This window comes from Etheostoma cragini, chromosome 5, assembly GCF_013103735.1.
Source record: "Etheostoma cragini isolate CJK2018 chromosome 5, CSU_Ecrag_1.0, whole genome shotgun sequence".
In the NCBI taxonomy this organism is placed as follows: domain Eukaryota; kingdom Metazoa; phylum Chordata; class Actinopteri; order Perciformes; family Percidae; genus Etheostoma; species Etheostoma cragini.
In genome coordinates this window covers 13,448,724-13,468,594 of record NC_048411.1, presented here as the reverse complement: position 1 = coordinate 13,468,594, position 19,871 = coordinate 13,448,724, and the positions used below count along the sequence as shown (strand labels likewise).

The window sequence follows — 19,871 nt, the reverse complement described above, 5'->3', positions numbered from 1 at the left end:
AAGGGACATTTTGGTGCCTTAGCCACATATGTGAACACTCACACACAGGTCACACTGTAATAAACACAACCAGCCATGTTAGGGGCACAACCGATGATGCCCTATGCTGTGTTAGACATTGCCATAAGAAGCTGCTGATACTGGAAAACAATGTAATGCCAATCAACACATTGTACTGTATGTGAGCAAGGACATTTTTAGGGGAGAGATTTGATACAAAACTGCTGAATTTTGCCAGTGCATCCCTGTAAAGTGCCGTGCAAGTACATGTTGGATTTCTCGGAGAAACAATAGCATCAAATTAATCTGAAGTCCACAGTAAACAGATATTTTCTCTGGGAAATCCAGCTTTGTTGTGTTTATTCTGCTTTCTCTTGTGCCATTTGAAGGCCATGTCTCGGTGCTACTGTGAGCAGTGTCAGAAATGAACCTTTTCGTTTCATGGTTTCAATTTCTGATTTGATCATTGCTTCAGTCCTCTGTAACACGTGCACATCCAATTTTACTTCTGTTTTTTTAAGTAGAAAACCCTGTTCGAAACAGGTTTTGTAATACTGCAGCAGCCGTTCTCTGTCTCAGCTGCGGGGAGCTCTCTTCAGCCTACTTCCTACTGTAGTTTACAGCAATGATAAGATGTACTGTATGTGTCCGAATGGTTTATGCGGCCAACACTAGTAGGTCATATATATCTCGTGTATGGGAAAATGTTTGAACGTAACATGTTGATAAATGCACTTTTACGTCATAAAAGATACTGACGAAACTATAAGGTGATGATGGGAGAGACTTGAATGACTGCCTCCGGGGACGCTGGACCGTGGCTACTACCAGAATGCACAAGTGCTGCTGCCGAAAGACTGTAACTGCTTTTGTGCATTTGAAAATATTTATGATCTTTTTTTCATAACTGCAACAAATAAACCAAATGTGTGAACCCAACTGTGTTTGTCATTTCAGTTTCTCTTTCAAGAAGGACCTAAGTATGACGTTGGTGCTATGTGCCTATGCACCTAAAAATGTTCACCTTAAGGAGTATGTTTGTATACTATACAGCTATAGATAATTTTGAGATTGAAGATTTTACATAAGAAATGTGCTATTAGAATACTATTAGAAAATAGCTATGCCTAATTTAAATAATATAATATTTTTTTAGAGAGAAGTCCTTTGTTTTTCATCTTTCCTTACCCTGTAAATAATCTCAGAACTCCTTCGATGTGGGCACCCAGTTAGCTCAGTGGGTAGAGCGGGTGCCCATATACAGAGGTTCACTCTTCAACGCAGCCGGCCTGGGTTCGAATCCAGCCTGCGGCCCTTTGCTGCATGTCACTCCCCCTCTCTCTCCCCTTTCATATCTTCAGCTGTCCTGTCCATTAAAGGCCTAAAATGCCCCAAAAATTATTTCTTAAAAAAAAGAACTCCTTCGATGTATCCTGTGGCCCTTGAGTGGGGGCCCCAAGGGCTTCAGAACCAGTGGACCAAACCACTGAACTATATTAATACTATTTAAACAACAAGTCTGTATTTAGAACAAGCTCCACCTCGACCAGCTACAACAGTAAAATGCTGCTCACCCCTGCATGCATCAGTAGGAAATCTAACACGTAATGACACATATAACAATATTTCAGTCACGTAGGAGCACTTTCTCTGCAAAACAAGTTCTGTTCTATTACACACAAAAACTTCATTTTGCTGTAGGATTTTAAATTATTGTATTGGCAAGATTAGTTCAATAAAGCATGTGAGTTACTACAAAAATGAGTGAGTGAGATGTTGAGGAATGAAGATGAGCCAAAACCTGGACACCGTTGTGATCATGCATACAGGGATATGAATAAACATTACATCCTGAAAAAGATCAATAAGACTCCAAACTGAAACAATGTGCATGTGAATGAACTAACTGATCTGCCATCGGATCTTAGAAACATCCTGTCTGATCAAACATTGGCAATATATGTTTAACTTTGTGTTGTATATAAGTGGAGTTTGAACATTTTCCATTAGTTTGAGTTACAGATAAACAAATAAAGCCGAACTTTGATCTCAGTAGCCTGTTAAAATCCAGATGGACAACTACCCTCAGCTGACCAGTGCTCCGTCAACCAGAGCGATCACAGGTAGGAACTAAAGTCTGGAATGAAAACTAAAGAGACTCTCATTTCATTTATGTTTAATCTCTGTACTGGGTTAGAGCACTAGTGAATTACACACTCTGTTCTGCTGCTCGGTCGGGAGGCAGTCAAGGCAGGTGATCTGTGTTAAGAGACTCTGATCATGTGAAACAAATGCAGTGTGTGTGTGTGTGTGTGTGTGTGTGTGTGTGTGTGTGTGTGTGTGTGTGTGTGTGTGTGTGTGTGTGTGTGTGTGTGTGTGTGTGTGTGTGTGTGTGTCTGTATCACATGGTAAGGATATAACAGACAATTAGTGAACCAGTGCACGGCTCTGAGATGTGCCGCAGTTATACCACACTGTGACTAATGCCATGTACCTCTATCAGCTGTTTCTGGCATAAGGCTGGGTTTGCAGAGGGTTTATATTTTCATTAAAACACAGAGAGGGAAAAAGCAGGCCACTAAATAGTTTTTTTTCTGCCTTGTGGGCTGGATTTTCTTCTACATTTATGATGCTGTTCGAATAATTACATTATCAAGAATAGACCAATGAAGTTATATCAAAGTTCATTTTTGAACACAAGGAGACAGTTTCCACACTATAGAATAGTACAGAAATTGCCTAACTAGAAGCTGGAAGTGGATGTTAATAAAAAGCCTTAACAACGTCAATGTCCAGAAACATCCTGTGTCTTTCAGAAGGATGGACAGAATATTTATACATATTTACTCTTATGAATACAGTTTTAATAATAATCAGAGAAAAAGTATGTATCATAATCTTTCTTTCTAACAGATGCCTACTGAAATGTGAAAGGCTAGAGTTTATGTATGTCCTACACACACAACCCCTGCTGTAGTGCAGGAGTTAATGAATTCAGTTGTGAGTGCTAATCATTAACCAAGTTTAAAACATGTTGACTGGGTCCAATCCCATGGAAGTCTACATGTGAAGCCCTCACACACTCCTCCGTCTGTCTTTCCTCCATCAGATCTTCAGGGGTGGAAACATGAGTGCCTTCGTGACTCTCTCATCAGGCCAGAGGATGCCTGTGGTCGGACTCGGCACATGGAAGAGCGGCCCAGGACAGGTATAACTAAACAGGCTTTGTTTGGGCTTTAAAAAAATGAAACTAAAACTGTGTATGTGTCCATGTGTTCTTAGGTGAAGCAGGCAGTGCTGGCAGCTTTAGACTGTGGCTACAGACACATTGACTGTGCCGCTGCATACAGCAATGAACAGGAGGTGGGAGAGGCTCTGTCTATCAGGCTCGGCCCTGGGAAGGTGAGAAACTCGGGTTCAGCATGAATCACATGTGGATCTTGACAACTCATTCTTGACCTTGGAATCAGCAGTTGCAAAACAATGTTGACTCAAGATCCACTTACTGTACTTGCTTGCTCTGGTGCGTTCAACCCTATCACAGTTTAAGTTTTAATATTTTTTATTTTAAGCTCATATTACGCTTTTTGGCTTTTCTCCTTAGCTTTATTGATATATGTATATCTTTTTTGTGAATGTTAGAGGTTTACAAAGTGAGAAAGCCCAAAGTCCACCTCAAAGGAATTTACCATCTCCAATAGAAAACACTGTTCACAAAGTGCTCCAAAAGGCTCTGTTGTAGTCCAGCCTTTACATCCGTGCATCACTTTGTAACACACGTTATACTGCTCACCTAGCAGATAGGGTGGCACATCCCCATACTCTGCTTCTGATTAGAAGTCCTTACCTAGGTACTGCATGTGTGCGACTCCCAACAAAGATGGTATAGAAGTGTGATGCCTCACTCTGTAGCCAAAACAGAAAGCTCAACAGACAGGGTGAAAAGGGGAGCTGCAGCAACAAAAATATGTTTTTTAAAAATTGAACCATGTAAACCTATTCTGATAAAACATCTAAATATAATTATGAAACTGAAAATAAGCATAATATGAACACTTTAAAGCTTGTACCAAACAGAGTACAACATCAGATTGGATATTCTTTTTCTAAGATGAATTTATATTAATATGAATAAGTGAGTGAGTGTTGGGTTAAGGATTAACAGAGGAGTCATGATTTAGTAAATACATTCTGGGTTAAGATCGAGAGTCGATAAATGCAGTAAATTGTTGTGTGACACTGTTTACTCATAAACCTTGGATATTATAATAATATTATTAATAATAATAATCATAATAAATCAATATCCGAGCAAGCGTTGCTGAAACATTTTCATGATAGACAGGAAATCTACTCTCTCTCATTCAAACATGCCTACCTTGACCCTTGAGGCATGATACAGCAACTACCAGGTTTTGAAACAGCAAATGTTTTGTGTACCTGTTATCCTTTGCCCTCCAGGCTCTGCGTCGTGAGGAGGTGTTCATAACATCCAAACTGTGGAACACCAAACATGACCCAGAGGATGTTGAGGAAGCGTGCAGGACCAGTCTGGCCCACCTGGGACTCTCCTATTTGGACCTGTACCTTATGCACTGGCCCATGGCTTTTCAGTGAGCAGCTGCACTAAATTAACAGATTTTGCTTCCCAGTGGTTGTCCATCCATCCATTGTGTGGCTCAATGCGACATGACACAACAACATTATTGTGTTTGTGGATGTCTTAGGCGGGGGAAGGAGCTGATGCCTCGACGAGATGATGGAAGTATTTGTTACTCTGACACACACTACAGAGATACTTGGGCAGCCATGGAGAGCCTAGTGGACAAAGGTCTGGTCAAAGCTATAGGACTGTCCAACTTCAATGCCAGGCAGACTGATGACATCATCAGCATGGCCAGACACTCACCTGTGGTTAACCAGGTACAATGTGGCTTTCTTACAGGCCAAAATAAACACATTTGATGTTGACAATGGAGAATGCCTCAGTCAGAAATAGAAACTGTCAAATTGTGTCTCTCATTGTGCCACAGGTGGAATGCCATCCATATTTGTCTCAAACAGATCTCCTATCTCACTGTCGGTAACTATAACAGATTAAAGGGGTTCAAGCTAGAAACCATTTGTGAGCCTGAAATGCTCCCCTGGAGGAAATGTGTACAATGAATTATATAAATTTAAAACTGCCTGCTATCTTTAAGCCCTGAAATCATCAAAAAAAATCATTTAAGGTCATTTCCATCAAATATTGTTGCCAACTGTGTCAGTTATCAGTGCATACACCTCTGCCTCAGGTCAGTGGCTGTTTGCGTGACAGCCTACAGTCCTCTGGGCAGTGGGGACAGACCATGGGCCTCTCCTGATGAACCAAGTCTGCTACAGGATCCTCAACTGGGAGCCATCGCCCAGAGATACCAGAAAACTCCAGCCCAGCTCATTCTCAGGTAAGACCTCAATATAAAAGTTGTAAGCTCAGGTGTACAATCAGGTCAGACTCCAACCCCTTTGGCTGAAGTCTTTGGTGTCCTTCTGGTAGGTGGCATGTTCAGAGGGGTGTCGTGTGTATTCCTAAAAGCGTGACGCCTGAAAGGATCCAGCAGAACTTGCAGGTGTTTGACTTTTCTCTGATAGAAGACGACATGAAGCTGATTGAATCATTAAACCGCAACAAGCGCTTCATTGTACCAGCAGTCAAGGTGATTCACTGATCATATGACACTTCTCAAGATTTTTAACAGGACGTCCCATGCAGAGCCCATATAGTCCTGTGACTACTGTTTATATACAGTGGGGCTTGAAAGTTCGGGCACCACAGGTACAAATTTGTATTACTGTGCATGAAGAAGCCAAGAAAAGATGGAAAAAGTTCCAAAAGGCATTAAATGACAGATAGACATTTGTATAATTTGTCACAAAAAGTTAGATTTTATTTCCATCAGGTAAACTTTCAAAATAACAGAATATAAAAAAATGGCGTCTGCAAAAGTTTGGCCACCCTGCAGAGTTAATACCTTACTTAATACTGCCCCCTTTGGCAAGTATCACAGCTTGTAAACGCTTCTTGTAGCCAGCCAAGAGTTGTTTAATTCTTGTTTGAGGCATCGTCGCCCATTCTTCCTTCCAAAAGTCTTCCAGTTCTTATATTTCTGAGCTGTCTGTCACGTATTGCTCTTTTAAAGGTCTAGCCATAGATTTTCAATTATGTTGAGGTCAGAAGATTGTGAAGGCCATAGCAAAACCTTCAGTTCAAGCCTCTTGATGTAATTCACCGTGGATTTTGAGGTGTGTTCAGGATCATTGTCCTCATTGTGGTGAGGACGTAGAAGAGGTTTTCTTCTGATAACTCCTCCATAAAGACCATATCTGTATAAGTATCTCTTTATAGTGGAATGGTGTACCCCAACTCCAGTGTCGGCCAGGTCTTTCTGGATGGATTGTGCTGTCAAACGTTGGTTTGGACTTGCTTTTCTCACACTCCTGCGAGCTGTTCTGTCTGATATTTTTCTTGGTCTTCCTGATCTTGCGTTAAATTCCTCTGTTCCTGAGGACAGCCATTTCTTAATTACATTCCAAACAGAGGATATTGGCATCTGAAAACGCTTTGCTATCTTCTTATAGCCTTCTCCTGCTTTGTGAGCGTCAACTATTTTCAGTTTCATGGAGCTGATTGTTGGGGCAAGGTCAGATGAGTCCGGGCATTTAAAACCTTAAGATTGACATCATCTGGTCTTTCCAGACAATGATTGAGAACAATCCATGACACCGTCAGGTCTCAGCTATAAACTCTGCAGGGTGCCTAAACTTTTGCAGACGCCATGTTTTGTTTTTTGTTATTTTTAAAGTTCAAATGATGGAAATAAAATCTAACTATTTCTGACAAATTATATGAATGTCTAATCTGTCGTTTGATGACTTTGAGATTTTCCCATCTTTTCTTGGCTTCTTTATGCACAGTAATATAATTTTTTACCAGGGGTGTCCAAACTTTCGAGCCCCACTGTACCTATACCACAGCCATCCCAGTCCAAAATGAACATAAATCTCAGTTGTTGTAGACTCACAGATATTTAAATATCCATGAATCTCTGCCGAGAGCTGGAATACAGGAATGAGGGACATAGTTCTGACTCCTGCAGTTTATGTTGTAAACACATTTTTATTCAAATGTAGTGTCAAATCATAAAACATCACACTTTACAGATAGAGTAGGTCTAGACCACTCTATACAAACAAGATATATATAAAAGGTGAGTTTAACCAATTCCTTGTCTTTTTTACAGAGAGATGGAAAGAGCGTGTGGAGAGATGCAGAACATCCTCATTTCCCCTTCAATGATCCTTACTGAGTCTAAACACACAGAATGTGATACTGTTTTCAAAATTGTCACACTGAAGAAACCAAAAATCTAAACTGAATTCAAATATAATCAAAACCTATTTTCCTTTTGCTATTAATTTAATGTTTAAATTACTTGATTTGTAAAAGAAAGTTCTTAAATCATGTTTTTTGAGTCCCCTTTGAGATTGTAATGAAAACAAAGAAAAATTAAAGCTGCAAGCAGCTTTGGACGGGCCCTCGCTAATGTGCGCGCGTCGGGGTTACTGGCGGACGCTGCTACTTGCAACCGTGCATTTGCGGCTCTCAGACACTTGAAAATCCTCACTAATGAAGATGGAACTCCCTGCTGATTTAAATGATATCTCACACAAGACTCCACGTCTTGGAGTTCATTATATGTGAAAGGGGGCGTAGTCAAACCATTACCAATGAAAAAGGAACTCTCTGCTGAGTTTATTGATACCTCACACAAGTCTATACCTTAATTTGGTGAATTTTTTAACATGTTAAGCCCCTCAAAAAGGAGATTCATTTGCCAGAAGAATAATAATTCCTTCAGTTCCCATAGGGCCTTAACTAGTTACTTCAGAAAGTAACTCATGCGTTACTTTCAAGTTTTTTAAATTTGTAAATGCTCAAATGTGACCCCGCCTCCACCCCTCTTTAATAGAACTTAAAATATGTGTGCATGTTGAGGAAGGCCTTATATAATATTAACACTGCTCTATTAGACACATGTACAGTCGCTTGAATAAGTGCACACCCATTCTAAAGTTGATTAAAAAGAGGAGAAAAAAAAACATCTTTTGGTACTTGATTTTAATGCCTTAATTAAAAAAAAATTGGAAAATCCAATCTTTTAAGGAAACAAATTTTCTTTTTGAATTAATAATGTATTGTAAATAAATAAATATTCTTCCTTAAAATACAGGGGGCATAAGTATACACACCCCTATGGTAAATTCCCATAGAAGCAAGCAGAATTTTGTTTTTAAAGGCCCGTTATTTCATGGTTCAGGATACTCTGCGGCCTGATAAAGTTCCCTTTAGCATGGGTGTGTAAACTTATGCAAGCCACTGTATATGTCTTGGCAATTAAATAATTTTTTAAAATTAAAATAGGCTATTTTTCAGGCAGGTGCCAGTGCGCTGTCAGAGTCTTCTAAGTCAAAATGTAATTACAGGTTATTGTTGTTACTGTCTCCGATTTTGGTCAAACCTTGTATATATCAAGAATGTGTCCCAAAACCAAGGCCTCTTAAATATTTCGGATCAAAGGTTAGAAAGCAAGCAAAGTCTATTTAGACAGTGATATATTTAGAAAATAAAACTATGTTTTGCTAAATATCTGACCACCATTTTGGCTGTTTATGGCATTATGTCTTTTAATGTGACAAAAACACTAAATAACAATTTTGACTATGTATTGGTATGTAATTTACAGTGGTGTAAGGTGCTGGAAAAAGCTTTTAACCCTCCTGTTTTCCTCGAGTCAAATTTGACCCATTTTCAGTTTTTTTTGTCATAAAAAATTGGCCATCAAATAACATTTCGTTACATTACATTGAAGTCAAAATATCAAAATTTAGGAAAAAACACCCAAAACAACAACAAAAAGAACCCACAACATTGGAAGGTGGCAATAATGTCAGAAAAAGTGATAATGATTAAAAAAGTGACCAAAACAGGGCTTTATTCATGGTTGATGGGAAGACAACACAAGGGTTAAAATGGACCTTGAAAGTGCTTGAAAAGTGCTTGAATTAGACCTTGGAATAGGTGTAATAGGAATAGGAATAAATCTTGCCCAGAGACTCTATGACTTTCACATTTTTCAAAATGATTTGGATAACTTTTTAGTGTCAGTAGATACTACCTGCAAAGATTCAAGAAGATTGCAGTTACGGTGAAGGAAGAGTTTGAAAGAATGTAAAATACATGACGATTCATAAAGTCAAAATGGCAGCCGTCCAGTTGGGCGGAGCTATTGAAGTTAAATGGAACATATGTTGACAATGATTAGTGTAATTTGCAAATCAAATCTGGTGAAGATTGGAGTAACTATGTCCAAGTTAAGGCCTTTCCACACATTAGGGTGTGCTCTGTTTACAGCTATGGGCCAAATCACTGATCAGACTCACAAAGCTCCCCGGTGTTTATGTGGGCGCCAATTTTTTAGTTCTCTTATATATTGAGCTCATCAAAAATGTACTAAAACCAATTAAGGGGGCGCTATAGAGCAACCACACCACTCTCAAGCCTAAATGTGTATTCAGATGAAAGAGTTTCATATTCTGCACATGGCTGAAAGATTTTTGCGATTTTTCGTGGATCCTAAAAAACTTCTTTGTAAAATGAGAAATTTCACATGAAATTCTGCATAATAGTAAAATTTAATTTTAGATTTTTCTAAAATTAGCATGATAGTGTTCCAGATGATACACGTTCCCTCAAAAGTTAGTATAATCAATTATGACTTTTAAGTCAGGGCGTGCATTAGGAGGCGCTATTGAGCCCCTTGTCATCACACAAGCACTACAGAAATGTAATTTTTCATAGGTCTGACAAGTGTGCAGGTTTTTGTGCAGGGAATTTTCCCACATGCTAAAGCCCTAAAAAACAAGAGACTGGTCAGATTAATAATCCCTAGAAAAACAAGGTTAGGTTCCCTGCACTTCAGTGCTCGGGCCCTAATAATTCCTTCAGCTTCACTAGGGCCTTCACCGCTTTCGGCGCTCGGGCCCTAACAAGAGACTTCCAGTGCCAGAGTGACACTATGTGGTCAGTATAAGAACTGCCTCTGGCCAATGACCACAGCTTTGGTCGACTGCTTGTTTTACACTGAAGACTCTTGGAATGGTAAATCATGTCTGAACCCCTGAACAGCAGCACTGCTCAGAGCTTTTTATTCCTCTCCCTTCTCTGTCTCTAGTGTAATACTAATATTAAAATGTACATGAACTCTAAATAAAAATAAGTTTCAAACAGACACCGATAACACTTCCATTTTGTGAGATTTTATTTTCAACAACATAACCTTGACAAATTTGTAATACATTATATGCTACTGTTTATTTAAAAAAAAAAAAAAAAGAGGAAGTCATAAGCAATGTTTTTTTAAATTTTTTTCCTTCTTATAGTCTAGCATAGAATCCCATCACTAAAGCCATTCATGTTGGTTGTGATATACTGAGAATGAGGCCACTCACTAAGGTCCCCCCCCCTCCCCCAATCTGCATCAGACACTCACCTTCCATTTCCAACATCCCCTTACCCCCACCCACATCAAAGCCAGGGCAAACCAAACGGCTACATGCGTTCTCCAAGGGAAGTCATACAAAAAAAAGGAACACATGAAAGAAGCACAAAGTCCTAAAAATGTGGAATCTGGTGAGAATTTGTACAGGTGTGATCCCAGTACTGACCACTGTAGGGCAGTGTACATTTATCCATAAAGGTCATCGTCGTTGTCTTCATTGAATACTGGACCAGTGCCAGTTCCTCCTGAGCCATGGGTTGGACCACTTCCACCTGCAGTACTGGAGGGAAACCTGCAACAGATAAAAGAAAATGGAGGGTAGTTTACTATTTCTATAGGGAGCTTTTTCTACAATATGACTACTAGCAAATCTAGAAATTTTAGCACTTTTAAGTGTAAAGTACCATAACATTTACGGTAGTCAGTGACTCTGTAAAAAGCTTTAGCTTATTAGTCAAGGCATTTTCCTAAACATCTTTTAAAAACATGCAGATTATTTCTAATGCCTGTGTAGACAGAAGACTTAAATAGACCGCTAGTGACACAAAGTGTCAGAAAACATACCTGAAGCTGCCAAAGCCACGGCTCTGCTGCAGTGTCTGAGCAAACATCTCATATTTGCGGATGTCATTGTCACTGACGGAGCGACGAGCAAATCGCATTGCCTCCTCAAAGTGGTCCTTCCTGATCTCAGGCACGGGATCATCCTCTTCCACCTCCTATGAAATAATAAAAATAAATAATAAAGTTATTAACATGTTAAACATCTAAAGCAGCAGCGTAGCAGTGGTGTGCAGATGCTCATCCAGATGAGAAAATTGACCAATGGGACAGAACAAGCACTGACCATGGCTGAAGGGTTGGTCTGCCTCTCCCTCTCTCTGCGAATCTCATTCTCGATGCTCTCTCTGATGGCCAGCTTACACGCCCGCTGGCAGATCTCAGTCAGATCTGCTCCAGAGAAGCCATTGGTCATCTTTGCCAGGTAGTCCACGTCCACATCCTAACAAACAAATTACAATACAAAAAGTAAATTTGTAGAAAACCTGTTATACATATTGATTCAATTCTAAGGAAGTGTATTTAAAAATCTGAATTTTTTGGGCCATGCATGCAACTATGAGTAGCAGCACACTCACCTTGCTGATGGGGCTCTTGCGGAGGTTGGCTTTCAGGATGCTCATCCTGCTCTTCTCGTCGGGCAGGGGGATGTAGATGAGCTGATCCAGACGGCCAGGTCTCAGGATGGCAGGGTCGATGATGTCTGGTCTGTTTGTGGCTCCAATGATAAAGACGTTCTTCTTGCTGGACATTCCGTCCATCTCAGTGAGGATCTGGTTGATGACGCGGTCGGCTGCTCCGCCACCATCTCCCACGTTGCCGCCACGGGCCTTGGCTATGGAGTCCAGCTCATCAAAGAAGAGAACACATGGTGCTGCTTGACGCGCCTGGAAACATCACACGGACACACAAAAATGGTCAACAATGTCCACATTCTTTAGAGTAAAATAGAAGCATGTGGTTTAAATTAATTATGGTATATTATTAACCATTTCTTCTCTGCACCCAAGTTCTATGACCGACACCTGTAACAACATTCTTACCTTGTCAAAGATCTCCCTGACGTTGGCCTCAGACTCTCCAAACCACATGGTGAGCAGCTCTGGTCCTTTGATGGAGATGAAATTTGCCTGGCACTCGTTGGCGATGGCTTTGGCCAGCAGAGTCTTACCACAACCAGGGGGACCATAGAACAGCACGCCCTTGGATGGCGTCATGCCAAACTTGAGGAACTTTTCCGGGTGTTCCACTGGATACTGCGGTTAAGGAGAGGAAGAATAACACTCTAAAACATTCTAAAAATGTTTTCCGTTTTAGAAAGACAACTACTGCAAGAGGTTCATACCTGCACCAACTCCTGCAGCTCCCTCTTGACATCATCTAGACCTCCGATGTCCTCCCAGGTGATGTTGGGAACCTCAACAACCGTCTCCCTCAGTGCAGATGGGTTGCTCTGGCTCAGCGCCCACTGCAGGACAGCGTTCAGCATGTTAGTTGGGCTCAGAGGCCAATAGAAACCAAATTAAAACATTTTACTCCAACCATATACCAAGGACTATATCACCGCTTTTACCTTGAAGTCATCCATAGTGACAGCAAGTGAGTTCATGACTTCAGCATCAATGGTCTCGTCCTCAAGATCGATCAGGTCCATCTTCTTCCTGATGGCCTGCAGGGCCGCCTCGGAGCAGAGAGCGGCCAGATCCGCACCCACATGTCCATGGGTCTCATTGGCTACCTATATATTTAGAAATAAAAAAAATTAAAATCCTAAGAGCACAGTATTACTACTATATTTCATTTCTTTTGTCAACTAATGAATGTTTGTGTCATGTAGAATGGCAAATGTTGGTATTGAATAAACACACTGGATGCTGGACACTTTGACCAAGAGTGATCACAGTCCTCTAATTAAAAGGAATGTAAACTCGCAGCACCTAAATTGATAGCATAACAGCCTCATTAAATCCATAGTCATATTCAATGTAAGTAATCAAAAGGATTTGATGCTAATTCCTGTGGAGTTTTACTTGGAACTAACAAGGCATTAACCACCACGCCCTCTCCTCAGGGAAGCAGTATGTTGTGTGGTGTCACCTGACTGCAGGGTGCACCTGATGTGTACAAACCTGTTCCAAGTCGACATCGTCAGCCAGTTTCATGTTCTTGGTGTGAATCTGGAGTATCTCCAATCTGCCAGTGGCATCAGGGATGCCGATGTCCACTTCCCTATCAAAACGCCCTGGAGGAAGTGAAGATTCAAACAAACTTATTAGTTCCATTTGAAACAGGACAAGCGCAATAAGGCAGTCTACAAGAACCATTGCTTATTGCCTCCTCTTTAATGGAGTGGCAGACGTAGTAACATTTGGATTGTACATATTGTGAGGTAAAAAAGTTGCCAGCTACATTTTACGAAATCGGTATTAATGAATAGGCAAGATCCAATTCCAAACCGTTGTCAAGGTCAGAAACATCCCATGCATCTTTAAAACTGCACAGCGTTGGGAGAAACTGGCCTACTACTGAACTGCAGAGCCCAGTCAGTAAACAGCAGCCAGCAGTTTAATCAGTGATAAGACAACATGCTTCAGGTTACATAAAAACAGAAGCATCACGTCTATTAGTGACATTTCCTAAGTGAATATGTTATCTTAAGTGATGCTGTTGGTTAAAAAGTTACATTTGAATTTGCTGGGGATGAATAGAAGTTCCTGCAACAATTATAATCACAGTGTATGAATGTAAGAATAAAAACAATATGCCTCTTAGAGAAAATGTTCAAGGCAATCAGGCTATTTTAATGCAATGCTATTAAAAACACATTTACATTGCTTTACTGGTCTTAAAAGGCAGGCATGTTGGCAATAAATACAAATGGAACTATACTAGCAGTATTATAATTAAACTACTTCATGCATAGACCTCAGGCGTGCAAACGTTACCAGAAACAATATCAGTGAGTCTCAGACGTGATGTATAATAAGGTGTAGGGCTCTGATTGAGCCGTGAACTTCACAGTGTTTGTCTCCTAGATGTCTGTGTGTGAGCGTCCGTGCGTACAGTTAATTTCTTAGTTGGTGTGGGAAAGTTTAGAGATGTAAAAATATTTTAATTATATATATATTAATCATAAAACTGGACAGTGACCCCCCCCCATATATTTTCCTCATCGGTTCGGCACAAATCCCTCTGATGACCCATTTTGAAAGGTGAGGAGTGTGCAGGCCTGAGACTTGCATTAACTGCTTCTTCACTACAGCAGTAACTGAACACATTGAGTAAACAGATAATTTACCAAATCTCCTGAGAGCTGGGTCAATGCTGTTGGGTCTGTTGGTGGCAGCCATGACGATGACATGAGCTCTCTGTTTCAGGCCATCCATAAGAGTCAGCAGCTGGGAAACAATGCGCCTCTCCACCTCTCCATGAGTCTGCAAAAAAAATAAAAAGCATTGTTGCTATGCAATTCACATTTCAAAAACTTTACCTAGATAGTGTTAAAATTCAAGCACTTTGGCAGGTGATCGGGATGACAGTGACATCACAAAACCACCAGCAGCTATTTTTTTAAATCTGAGTGTGAAGGATTAATTGTCCAAAGGAAATTCTAAAATATTAAGATATTTTACATAAATATACTACACGTTATGTGCAAAGGATTTCCTACCTATGGACAACGATTGCCATTTAATTATTTCAGAACCTTCATAGGTCATGAACCACTTAGTTTTACTCTTCCCCCCCCGCTCACCTTCTCTCTCTTAGGAGCGATTGCATCAAGTTCATCAATAAAGATGATGGCAGGAGCATTCTTCTCTGCTTCTTCAAAGGCCTTTCTCAGGTTACTCTCGCTCTCTCCTGCCAGCTTACTCATGATCTCAGGACCTAGAAACAGAAAGCAAAATATTTTTATTCCAGAGAAAGACTTAAATCCTGATCCCAAAATTTTTATTTTGTCCGTTTTACATTTGTACATCCAAGCAACCACCGATATGATTCTGGGACAAACTCAGTATTATCATGATATGGCCCATCCTTGGAATAAGTGTTTAGAAAATAAATACAGATGGGTAGTCATACCATTAATCAGGAAAAAGAAAGCTCCAGTTTCATTGGCTACAGCTCTTGCAATCAATGTCTTTCCAGTTCCAGGGGGTCCATATAGCAGGATTCCACGTGGCGGCTGAGGGGAGAATTTTTTTTTTTTAAACCCTTATTAACCACATTATACAAACAGAAAGTAAGACAAACACCAAAAAGGAGGACACAGGTCACGAGGTATTGCTCTACTTCTTTAGATTAAAAACACTGTAAATTTAGGCTCATGGTATTCCAGACACTTGACCTTTTCTCCGCAAATTCTAGAAATAATTATTGTATGGACAACATATACCTATGTCATTCTTGCTTTATCTGCTTTCAACTCCAATCAACCTCTAGTTTCAAGACCCAATTGTTAGGAGAAAACGCAACTTTCTAAAGCGCGCCTATGAGCATTTAGAAAAAAGCAAGAGGAGGGTATTTGGCCAGGACGATGGGCAAGAAAGCGCTGTTTTAAAGCATATTCAACCACTATCAGAATGACAGAATGTTCTTACGGTTCTTTTGAGTTACTTTTTGCAAAAAGTTGACTTCTTAAGAGAGAACAAAAAAAAAGAGAAAAAAACATTTACAGAGGCATTTTATCTAACATGAAATACCAGCCTTCTGGAATACTGTGAGTCTGCACGGTATCCAGACACTATGTCTACGGACTGTTTTTTCAAAATGCTTTGGAACTCTCCAGAACACAGCAAGTCTACGTTATGCCAGACATACAACAGCAATGGTGTAGAAGACTCATGAAGTGCTTTAATAATGTCAATCAAACAGCAATATATTAGCTAAAACAAGTCAGTATATGCCACTGCCATTCCTGCACAAGGATTACTGTAACACAACCAGTTAGTTACAAAAGCTCAGTTTAAAATTCTACAATGGAGCCCAACATGTTTACTTGTTCCTCATTTCAGAATAAAATGGTGCCCTACCTTGACTCCTATGGCCTTGAATAGTGCAGGGTGTCGAAGAGGCAGCTCCACCATCTCTTTGATCTGAGCTAACTGCTTTCTGACTCCTCCAATGTCGTCATAGCCAACCTCGTTCAGGGACTCTTCCTCATCCTGCATGTTTAAAACACAAGAGGTTCCCATTACAATTCTGTTTATATTTGGCAAATGTTAACCATGCACTGTGTGTACCTGCTACCCACCTCTCTTCTGATTGGCTCTCCCTCACAGTGGATAACTGTATCAGGAGCAACGATGCAGTAGGGAGAGGGGTCAGTCTCAACCACCTTGAACTCCACAGCACGCATGCCTCCTCTGACCAGGAAAATATCACCTTCCCAAAGTAAAAGAAACACTGTTAATTTTACACTCTAACAAAGCGGCACCATATACATTAAAACATTTGATCAGCCGGGTCTAATAAAAGCTTTGTTCTGACAAAGAAAATCAGGCTCACCTTTGCGAATTGGCCTGTAAGCCTCCAGAAAGTATGGCTTCAGGTAGACCTCAAACAAGTTGCCAGTAATTCCTTCTACTGTGTCATCTATAGGGAGGACGTGGATCCTCTTTCCGTACTTCACATCAGGACATGGCTGAATGCTGAAGGAGATATTAGACTTAACACCATTTTTTTTTTATAAGGACTGGGGAAACAATTTAAGACAAGTGTATGCTTTTTCCCACCTGATGACATCACCCAGTCTGACCCTCAGATTGTTGCGGACCACCCGGTTCATGCGAACCTTTTCATCGGAGCAGGTGTCGTCAGACAGCACAATGCAGACAGTCTCCCGCCTCTTCTTTCCCTTCATCAGCACAGTGTCTCCACGAAACAGCTGCAGCTCATCCATCTTGGTCTTAAGAGACATTATACAAAGTTACTTTGTGCATCTCAGTGTTATTACATTTAAATGTAAAGATGAAAGATAGTAACTTCACTGATCTATTATGACTGATATATATATATGATTATTTAGAATTTGTAGAGTCATTAGCCATGTATAAAGCCTTCTGAATGTCTACCTGAGAGAGAGAGACCACACTGTTGTCTTCATTGATGGATTCATCAACAATCAGTCTGTTGGGTCTGCTCTTCTGTTTCAGAATTGCAGTGGCTAGATCATCATTTTTGGATCTATGCAAAGAAGCAGATACAACATTGTAGGTCAACAGAAAATACCTCTTCTTGTGCACCATCAAAGTATTACAGGTCCTACAATAAATCAAGCTGCGCAAGTTAGTAAGTAATTCTGTAAGAGAAAAATGTGTACAGGCAGCCATCACCTCACCATTCCACAGCTAAATAATGTTAGGTTTGGGGACTTCTTTAATCTGTCTACGTTAAACCATGCCCCTGAAGTGATCTGTGAAACTTCTCAGTTTCTGGTTTAGTCTCTCTTGTTTGTCTATGGGGAATTGCAAAACACTATTTGGTAAAACATCCTATGCAGGAGAGCTTTCTGTGTTCAGGGAGACAATGTTGTTGACTCCCCTAAATTGATTACTTTTATCATATTAAACCCAAGATCAAAACCGTGTGAAGAGAAATCAGGAATACTTAGTTTATAGGCATGATTTACTATCGATTGTGTTTTGTATTTGTAGTTATGAATGTATTTTTACTGCACTGAGTGTCCTTTGTTGATAGATCACATCAACTTATAATATTAGACATTTGCCATAGTAACCTAATATTTAGTTGTGTGTCTATGTTCTTAAACAATTAATGAATGTAAGTAAGAATGCTGTAAACGTTTTTTGGTCGGAATTGTCTTAATAACCAGATGACAGAAATTGTGCAGTTCTGCTTTGCCCAATTTAGACAGCTAGCCAAGGTCAGGTCATTTCTTAACTCTGCCAACTTAGAAAAAGTCATCCATTCATCTGGTCTCATCTGGCAAAACATCTGAAGATTTATTGATTTATTTTCATCTTATGGCTTTTTCTAACTGATGACATTTATTGTATGCATTAGCCAATATCGTAAGATCTTATTCACCTCCATTTGTTTAATTGTAATGCCCTTAATGACTTTATTTTTTAATTAAAAAAGTGCTATATGAATAAAGCTGTTATTATAAAACAAGTCGCTAGTTTACTCAACCCGCCATGAATAAATGTGATCAACGGATATTACCTACAATGATGCGTACATTCACGAGATAATCAGTGATGTTAAATTAGTTAACGCTATGATTCTAATGTTGACCGGTTTCCAGAAAGGTCTAGGACGAGTTTTGCAGTTTCTCATGTTGTTAGCATGCTAATGCTAACCTTGTAGCTAACTACTCGCCAGATGACACAGCAAAAGAATTAGAAAAAAAAAAAAAAACTTTGTTAGCTAGCTAGGTAAAGACTGGAATTACAACTCTACCGTTACATTGAATACATTGTTAACGTAAGCAGAAGCTACATAGATGAAGAAATAAGTTACATTACGACTGTTACGATAAATAATAGAGCCCAAGTAACGAGTCGATCTTTAAACGTTGAAATGAATAACGTTAGCTTGATAGCCGGTTAGCGTTGGTGCCCAGTGTAGAGAAGCTGCAGACAGCTCGTCATCTAAAAAAGGACTAGCCTCAACGTTTATTTCGTGTAACTGTCAGCCTGTAACACGATCTACACCATGTGTTAGTTATATTTATGACGTTATTTGTTCGTTCACAATTTGAAATCACTTCTGGAAACAGGCTATTAGCCGGCGGATAGGCCAACCTGTCGGTATAACGGTGGTTGGCTTAGGCCTTGACACTGTTGCTAAGCTAACGTTAGCACTCAAACACGACAGCGATGACTGCGCTTTGTCCAGTTATCGCTGTCACACCGCTGGCTCATTTAATATGGTTAACTGACCACAACGACAATCGTGTGGATGACAACTGCGTGGATAATACCCACCGGCCAGTGGGTTTTGTTAAGTTAGCTAGCTAGCTAGGTTATTTAACCAACGGTTGAAAGTGCGGAGGCTGCAGTGGCTGACCCCATTAGCTATACTGCTAATCGAGTTCACTTTAAAAAACTAACGTTAACGTATTATGAGCTGATGTTAATCGTTTAAAGGCATTTTCTTATAGCCATTGTTCAGAAAAACGCATTTAATAGGACTAAAAGAATTGTCTACTTACTCCCCTCCCGAGGCCATGGTCGTCCACCTGGATTACTTTTAATAAATAAAGAAATTCTAGCTAGATGTTTAAGAGGCTTAACCGGTTCTCGTTACTCGACGTTCTCTGTGATTTCACACGAAAGATCAGCCTTGTCCGTGCTTTCCTTTTACAATTATACCAAGAGCTGGACGCATATGGCATTCTGATTGGCTAGAGGCTGTCCATCAGAATAGGTAACCAATGAAATAATGTGGTGTATGACGTCACCGAGAATATTGTGGAAATTTGGCCAGTTACAAATGAGTGGGATGTTCCCATTTTTTACCAATCTTTCTCGTATTGGTCTGTAAAAGCCTGTCGCCAAACTTCTGCCATCCAATAAATTTGCACCGCGTTGTTATTGAAGAATTGTATGAACATTACATTTTTCTTTTACTCTTGACTAGTGCAGTGCCTATTGAAAACGTGACTGTTTGGAACGAAGGGCTTTTTTCCCAGCCGTGATTAGGTTTCAGTAATAGCAGTGAGACATAAATTACCAAGGAGATTTA

General features: G+C 40.0%; 3 protein-coding genes across 3 annotated transcripts in view; 2 read left to right on the top strand and 1 right to left on the bottom strand.

Moving 5' to 3' along the window:
- The window catches only part of epg5 (ectopic P-granules autophagy protein 5 homolog (C. elegans)), a 37,526-nt gene extending 31,096 nt beyond the window's left edge, over positions 1 to 6,430 (top strand). The window contains exon 47 of the transcript XR_004656750.1: positions 6,420 to 6,430. The gene's annotated coding sequence lies outside the window, so the exon portion shown is untranslated. The remainder of the gene's footprint in view (positions 1 to 6,419) is intronic.
- On the top strand, positions 2,025 to 7,674 carry akr1a1a (aldo-keto reductase family 1, member A1a (aldehyde reductase)). The gene is made up of 9 exons (XM_034872607.1): positions 2,025 to 2,123; positions 3,110 to 3,208; positions 3,283 to 3,402; positions 4,462 to 4,613; positions 4,728 to 4,923; positions 5,034 to 5,083; positions 5,295 to 5,444; positions 5,537 to 5,696; positions 7,281 to 7,674. Exons 2-9 carry the CDS (start codon positions 3,128 to 3,130, stop codon positions 7,344 to 7,346), a joined length of 975 nt encoding a protein of 324 aa, XP_034728498.1. The 5' UTR covers positions 2,025 to 2,123; positions 3,110 to 3,127; the 3' UTR covers positions 7,347 to 7,674.
- Positions 7,675 to 10,334: 2,660 nt separating this feature from the next.
- vcp (valosin containing protein) lies at positions 10,335 to 19,555 on the bottom strand. The gene is made up of 17 exons (XM_034871952.1): positions 19,339 to 19,555; positions 17,234 to 17,345; positions 16,895 to 17,067; positions 16,668 to 16,810; positions 16,414 to 16,544; positions 16,193 to 16,324; positions 15,243 to 15,345; positions 14,914 to 15,047; positions 14,458 to 14,593; positions 13,289 to 13,401; positions 12,733 to 12,897; positions 12,505 to 12,627; positions 12,203 to 12,415; positions 11,738 to 12,046; positions 11,446 to 11,601; positions 11,163 to 11,317; positions 10,335 to 10,890 (listed from the first exon to the last, which is right to left on the bottom strand). The coding sequence occupies exons 1-17, from the start codon at positions 19,353 to 19,355 to the stop codon at positions 10,785 to 10,787; spliced, it is 2,421 nt and encodes an 806-aa protein (XP_034727843.1). The 5' UTR covers positions 19,356 to 19,555; the 3' UTR covers positions 10,335 to 10,784.
- Between the last annotated feature and the right edge of the window lie 316 nt (positions 19,556 to 19,871).

Coding starts and splice junctions, on each gene's coding strand:
- vcp (XM_034871952.1), bottom strand. Junction 13,402..14,457: donor CCCAGCTCTCAGGAGATTTG/GTAAATTATCTG, acceptor CACTTCCTCCAG/GGCGTTTTGATAGGGAAGTG. Junction 12,047..12,202: donor TCAGGGAGATCTTTGACAAG/GTAAGAATGTTG, acceptor TGATGTTTCCAG/GCGCGTCAAGCAGCACCATG.
- akr1a1a (XM_034872607.1), top strand. CDS start 3,128: ATGAGTGCCTTCGTGACTCTCTCATCAGGCCAGAGGATGCCTGTGGTC. Junction 3,209..3,282: donor GGAAGAGCGGCCCAGGACAG/GTATAACTAAAC, acceptor ATGTGTTCTTAG/GTGAAGCAGGCAGTGCTGGC. Junction 5,697..7,280: donor TCATTGTACCAGCAGTCAAG/GTGATTCACTGA, acceptor TCTTTTTTACAG/AGAGATGGAAAGAGCGTGTG.